The 7,452-nt window shown below is 37.0% G+C and overlaps 1 protein-coding gene across 1 annotated transcript in view; it reads right to left on the bottom strand.

Annotated features, from left to right (window-relative positions):
* The window catches only part of LOC106463684 (AT-rich interactive domain-containing protein 1A-like), a 127,900-nt gene that overhangs the window by 34,146 nt on the left and 86,302 nt on the right, over positions 1-7,452 (bottom strand). Inside the window, exon 4 of the mRNA XM_013923742.2 lies at positions 1,714-1,900. Within this exon, the coding sequence (XP_013779196.1) occupies positions 1,714-1,900 (187 nt within the window). The remainder of the gene's footprint in view (positions 1-1,713; positions 1,901-7,452) is intronic.

The raw sequence follows: 7,452 nt of genomic DNA, 5'->3' as shown, positions 1-7,452 counted from the left end.
AACAGTAGGATTGTAGTGTGATATATTGGAATATCAGCAACAATAGGATTGTAGTGTGAAATACAGGAATACCAGCAACAACAGGATTATATATGCATGCATGTTATACTAAAGCATGACAGACACTACCTGTTAATTATTACTAGTGACACCTACGGTAAAACTATATAAACAATATTCTCTCATAACTTAAATTATTAAAACTAATAATTATCTTAGGCAACTTCACAAGGAATAAACTGATAAAACACGATAAAGTAATAACAAGATGCAATCCTTCTGTTAGTCCAGGAAATCTGTTGTTTTGTATCCACTGCCTTAAAACCGAGCATCAGGGGATGTTATCTACTGATGACGTGTCTTCGGAGTAGCCTGTTGCTTTCTTAAAGCTACTACCTGTGTAACCCCTTCCCTCCTTGCTCAGTCTTCTGTCTCCCACTAACAATCTGTACAACTCCCCGTTCTCTCAAGGTCAATGTTAGCATCAATAAATGGCACGTGCCAGCTGTTAAAGACGACGTCACACGAGGATGCTGTGAAAGCTTAGAATTAGGTCAGTAACGGAAGAAGGGGGGGTCCTAATTTAATGACATCATCAAGCTGGTGGGTGTGACGTATGTGTATAAAATAGTGAGGTTTCACGGACAATGCCAATCACGTCACAAATGCGGCAGGTTGGCTCCGATAAAGATCGTTAACCTTACAAGAAACAACAACGTTATGTTGATTGTATATCAGACGCTGGGCCCTACTACTGTCGCCAAATGAAGCACTCGTACGTCCGAACTAAAAACTATTCAATTAATTACAGAAACTTGAAGAGCATGTTATTGCACAATTTAACAACGATCATGTGGATACCAAACCACAAGATTAAGTACCCCCCCCCTAAAAAAAAAAAGTGATACTGCAATTGAAAAATTAGACGCCTGAAAATGGTGTTAATAATAATAATACGTCAGAGAATACCACGACACCATACCGTGCATCAGGCCAGAGTTGTTTTTGAACAGAAGTATGAGTGCATCTATTTACCGTACACGAGATGACTGCAGATTCAATCTAATGGTAAGCAAATCAGCAATGGAACTTAACACACCATTACGCTAAGTATCTGCTTAGTTCCTGTTCTTTTCTAACGTGTTTAGGTATGATCCCAGCTTCGTTCTAAACCGGTTAACTTAAGTCGCTCAGAACATTTCAATTTACGTTTGGAAATGTTTTATTATTATTATTATTATCTGCGAGTTTTATCTATTATTATCTTCTGACTGTTAACAGTCGGTCTTGGTCTTAACCCGCTACTTGATGCTGATGGTGAACTGTTTGTGTTAATTTCGCGCAAAACTTCACGAGGGCTATTTAGCAGTGACAGGAATTTAACAGGAAGGCATCACCATCCACCGCCAACTCTTGGGCTACTGTAGTGGGATTGACCGTCACATTATAACGAAGGGGATTCGAACCCGCGACCCGCAGCTTGCGAGACGAGCGCCCTAACCACCTGGCCATGGTAGTAGACTAAAATACCCCCCTTTGTGTACTATGTTAAATAGATTATCTCGGCAGGTAAGAGCCTGACAATTAACAATACAATAAGCATCCTTTATCAGTCTGTCACTGAAATATTAACGCTCCATTTTTTAGCCTAATAAACATATATTACAAACACGATAGTGAACAGGTCTAACCAATCAAAATACTTATTCTTACCGACAGCAGGAGACAATGACCGCGACCCCGTCGATGATCCCGTGGGCGACGGGGCCGGTCTGAGGGGAGACACCCCTTGACTTTGTGAAGAGGGCGGGGTACTAGGAGTCCTCAGGACGGGGGTGGTGCTGCCACTTTTTCTTTCGTTAGGGTCAGGCTGTAGTTCATCAAGGACAGTCGCTGCGTCCTGTAGAAACATTACACTATATGTTACAGGGTCAAGTGACACAAACATTTCATCAACGTTACTGTTTCCGTTATCCAATTAATCAACTTAATTAAACACTACGTGTAGCAAGGTGTGTTGTAATACTATACCTACAGACATTCAAATTCAATATGATGTTCCGTGAAGCCTAATATCTCAAAATTAAAACCATATCCACATAATTTAATTTTTTTATATTATCTGTTTTTATTAAACACAAAGGTACACAACGCGCCATCTGTCGGAACCCGATCAATATGATGTTCCGTGAAGCCTAATATCTCAAAATTAAAACCATATCCACATATTTTTTTTTATATTATCTGTTTTTGTTAAACACAACGCGCCATCTGTCGGAACCCGATTTTTTGGCATTAAATACCTTCAGACTTACGTTACGACTAAAACGGTGTTTTTTTTATCAGGCCACTTGACACAAACGTATTTATCTTTCAACAAGAAGAAAAGTTCAACGCATCTTTAGATATTTTAAGAAATGCCACTTGTAAAATCTATTTAACCCTGTCCTCAATAGTTGTTTTAGACATTTTAAACCTAATACGTATATAAAACGTTCCGCCTCGAACCGCAACGCATAATTCACTAGTGCAAGTTATCCAGGAAGTTAAAATTTGGAAAACGCCAGTTAATTCTCATGCTCAGCTTTAGGCTTTGTATAAATATCATCATCAAAAAATCTTGATCCACAGCATCCCATGCTAAAATAAATCGCCTTTATTTCATACGTGCATATATAGTTATCAGCCATTTACAACAAGTATCAGCCATACAATAAGGTAAATTTCTGAAACTAATATAATATTCAGTAATCCCAATACTCCGCTTTAAGCCTAATATAGGTATTATAATTTAACCTTAATGTATATCTTATTCTGTTCAGTTTTCGGCATAACAGATGTATTATTAGTTCAACCTTAATCCGTACCAATGTTTATTATCCGTGAATACCGTCATACGCAATGTACAAAGAGCATGCGCAACAAGTAATTAACTAAGAGCTACTACCTTTAATTGAAAAGGTAAAGTAAATATTTTTCTTTGCTCTTGTCTTATAAAACTATATGCTAAGCCTAACATTATTTCTTGGCCTAAATCGAACCTACAGCACATACTTTATATGGTGAGAAAATATCTCCAATTTTGATCATTAAAAACAGTTTACGAAAAACAAAGGAGAATGAACAAGAACCCGCTGAAAGTTTACGAAAAACTGCATGTGTAATAGTTCTACAGTTTATAACCTCCAGTGAAAAAATTAGACTGCTGCCATTCTGCTGCACGAATTGACGGGAACGTTTACATCCAGTCGGCGCTGACGTCAATCAGTATATGTAATGCCAGGATACCCTTCTATCATAGTGTTACTACTGTTACCCTATTTTTGTAAAGGATTTGGTAAATATTAATTGAATAACACACGCTTCGTCAGGTGGCGCTGCACATCAAACTTTATATTGACAGTATACATTCCAAGAAGAGATCCATTATCCAAATCTGACATTTGTTTTCGCTTATTTCAGAATATTCACGGAAACCTACGAAAAGGGTACCAACGCATCTACTAGAAAGAAGACAGTCAACAGCAGCTATTTTGAAACAATAAACTAGAAAAAAGACAGTCAACAGCAGCCATTTTGAACCAATAAACTAGAAAGAAGACAGTCAACAGCAGCCATTTTGAACCAATAAACTAGAAAGAAGACAGTCAACAGCAGCCATTTTGAACCTTATAAATTAGAAAGAAGACAGTTAGTCAACAGCAGCCATTTTGAACCACTAAACTAGAAAGAAGACAGTCAGCAGCAGCCATTTTGAACCAATAAACTAGAAAGAAGACAGTCAGCAGCAGCCACTTTGAACCTAATAAATTAGAAAGATGACAGTTAGTCAACAGCAAAGATTTTGAATCAATAAACTAGAAAGAAGACAGTCAACAGCAGCCATTTTGAACCAATAAACTAAAAAGAAGACAGTTAGTCAACAGCAACCATTGCCAATTCTTGTGGTACTCTTATCTGACCGAATAGTGGGATCTGACTGTCACTTTTCTAGCACACCAACGGTCCTAAAGTGCGAACAGTAAACCCCCAATTCACGGTCTGAGCACGCTAACCACTAGGCCACGCCAACCCCATCTTCCATTTACAGATAACAATACGGCCGACACTTGTTAGATCAGTAACGACTTCCACATGCATCACTCGAAACTGATGAGTCATAACATCATAGATACCGAGCTGTTATAGTATCTTTATCCCCTCTTCCGCAGACCCTCCCCACCTTCCATTCATCACCAGAATAAAACAATATAAAAAAAAGCCAACACCAAGACGTATAAAAAGGAATCGTCCATTAAATACACCACGCCTACTAACACCCTTCTTGAGGCCGCTGGTTATCGGGGAGGTAGTAAATTACTTTTAAATTGGCTTGCATTTGTTTACATTAGGTCACCCGTTGAGATGTTTATCACGAGCACAGGCCATACCGGTTAAGTTTCCAGTTGCCGTGCCAGTAAAAGCACGTACGAAACAACTGTTCCTTTAATTAAGACACTAAAAAACATACAACAGTAGTGATGTTACTACATTGGGAATTTGTACACCAATTAACGCAAAGTACCGTGCTGTTGGTACTACAAAAATACTGAATAATCACAAGGATTGTTTTTAAATAAATCAAAATGCTAACAAAACTACACATATCACGAGGAACATTTTTTGCTATTTAGCCCATATTGTACTTCAACATTTGTTAAAGCCCGTATTTTAACGTGTATTTTACTTGGTGTATGATATGGTCGTCAGACCAACTAAATACGTAAAGTAATTTAACCATACATTTCAGTTGGAAACGTAAAACAACAAGAAACGATCCAACTACCCGTATAATAATTGTGTGTGTGTTTTTTTTTCCAATAGCTCAAGCCGCTGAAGTGTAGACTATAATGTCAATTTCACGTCTAGTATAACCTATGATCCCTTCGAGGACGGACAAAGGGAATTTAACAATATACATGTTTACAAGAGTTTCTATTAGTGACCGATCTATCATATTTAGCCCATTCTAATTTATACATTATTAAAATATGAAACTTACCATAACACGTGAAAAGCTAATTAGCATTTTCCCGAAGGTATCAGAAAATATATTTACTGTAGTAAACCTTGATAACAGCGTTACCACAAAGGATCACATATAAAGTGTAATAAACTTAAAATAAGACCCAAAACTCGAGCGTTTTCGAATACTTGACTATTCTTCGTCGGGAGAGAGAGCGCCCTTTGTTCTCCTGAAAGAACAAATATTCGAAAGCGTTTAAGTTTACTGTAGTAAAGATATCAGTAAAATTTACCGACCCCCCACGACTTTTACAAACAAATACCGACAAAAATTAAAATCATAAATAATATTCAAAGTTAAACTGGTACACAATTAAAAACATTTTATTTAGGCCTATCTATGACCTTCAAAAAGTTGACGACTTTACATGTTTCAACGTTACAACGTCATCCTCGGGATTGTAACGCCTAAATAAGCCACAGATAGGCCTAAATAAAATATTTTTAATCGTATATCAGCTTTAACGTGGAATATTACTTATGATTTTAACTTTATACACAAGTGCCAAGATACTTTAATAGTGACAATTTTCTTTACAAGTTTTAACAGTGAAAGGATTGGGGAATTCTTGGATTGCTAATGAAAACAACTATATAGAAAACACGAGAAGGAGTACAAAGTCATTTCTAGCAATAACAAAAATACAGTTTTTTTTTTTAAATCTATACCCGGTGAAAAAAAAAAAAGCTTCCTTGTTATCATAACATCTTTCAAGCACCGACAACACCCGTAAATACCGTATTTTGAACATGAGGCATGTAACGTTGTATATCAAATAAAGTTGTTGCCATTTCAACGTTACCTCAACGATGCAAAAAAAAAAAGATATATATAGAGAGAACAAAACTCTGGAAAAATATAGCCTACAGTTTTAGCTCTTCATACTACAACATGATTACCGGAACTACCAAACGCTAGTCCCTGGAGCCTTTCCTTGTTCCCCCCCCCCCTTCTTGAGATCTGAGACAATCAGATACAATCGACGTACCCTGTCTGCCCCTTAGTGAAACTAGTTTCAATCGACTTTAAAAAGTTCTCAGAAGTACTCCAAGTGAAGATCTGAGACGTTTAACCTGTGAAGATATTAAATCCACGTTCACGAAGAACGTGAAAAAATTGAGAAAAAAAAAAAAAACAATTGAGCGAGGCTGTTTAATAAAACATACTTGGGTTTTTGCATAAACCCGAAAACTGTTGCACGTAATTATCTCAATGTTTTTACTTCGGAAAGAAATCTTATATTTTTGCCGGTAGCCAGTTTCAGATACGTCCAAAATATTTCAATCCACACTTCGATAACTCGGCTAACTTAGAAAATGTTTTTTGATCAATCAAGTATACTCCCGAGAGTCGACTCGACAACTTTTGCACATTTAACCAAATACACAGTCTGAACTTAGCTTACTACCCTCGGGAATCCATATCACATACACATTGAAAAAATGTCCACCATACTAGTTTATATATACTAAATTCAAACGAAACCGAAAATGGCCTAGTTGTTTTTTTTAATGCACGTAAAGTTTCAGGCTGCACGTTGCGCCACAGTAAAAGTAACATGTCAAGTTTTGGGCTGCACGTTGCGTCACAGTAAAAGTAATATGCCAAGTTTTGGGCTGCACGTTGCGCCACAGTAAAAGTAACATGTTTCATGCTGAATGTTTTACTACAGTAAAAGAAACACATAGGCTACGTAGTAATGGTCATCAGCTGACTCGAATAATGACAACTATAGCCACACATCGGGAAAAGGTCAATACTTACTTAGAAAACATGATAATTGCATGGGGGATATGTGTATAAGTCGAAAAAAACGTCAAGGTGAAGGTTATACAAGGTCATATAAAATAACATAAGTCGTCTTAAAATTCGGTGCAAGTAATCTAACGTCCCCCCTCCCCGTTTGTTTGTTATACAAACTCCTGGCACTGAGGAAGGGAAAATCTGTGCTCTGCACTTTAAAAGCCGTGGTTGCGTTATAAAAGTAACGGTGAAATCCCACTATAAGGTCAACAGTTGGCGGTTGGTACCGTCGACTAGCTGCCCTTCCTCTAATCTTATCAGTCCGAAATTAGGGACGGTTAGAGTAGACAACACTCTTGTGGAAATATTCGAAACAAACCTTAGCTTCAGCGAAAATCTCTGGAAGAGGTGAGACTGTAGAGCACACATTAATTAAAATTAACAGTTTTTGTCTATTTTACTAAAATAACTTACATCCAACAATGAATGTAAGGATTCTAAAACTGGTTCTTATACAAAATACACAGCGAGAGAAATGGCCTTTAAAATTATATTTATTTCATTGCTATATATTCTCCATGCAGTAATAGTTAATTATAGAATTATATTTACGAAACGCGATCTAAGTCTATATATATATATAT

This window comes from Limulus polyphemus, unplaced genomic scaffold (genome assembly GCF_000517525.1).
Source record: "Limulus polyphemus unplaced genomic scaffold, Limulus_polyphemus-2.1.2 Scaffold1460, whole genome shotgun sequence".
NCBI lineage: Eukaryota > Metazoa > Arthropoda > Merostomata > Xiphosura > Limulidae > Limulus > Limulus polyphemus.
The sequence above is the reverse complement of the archived record's forward strand: the minus strand, read 5'-3'. Positions and strand labels throughout refer to the sequence as shown.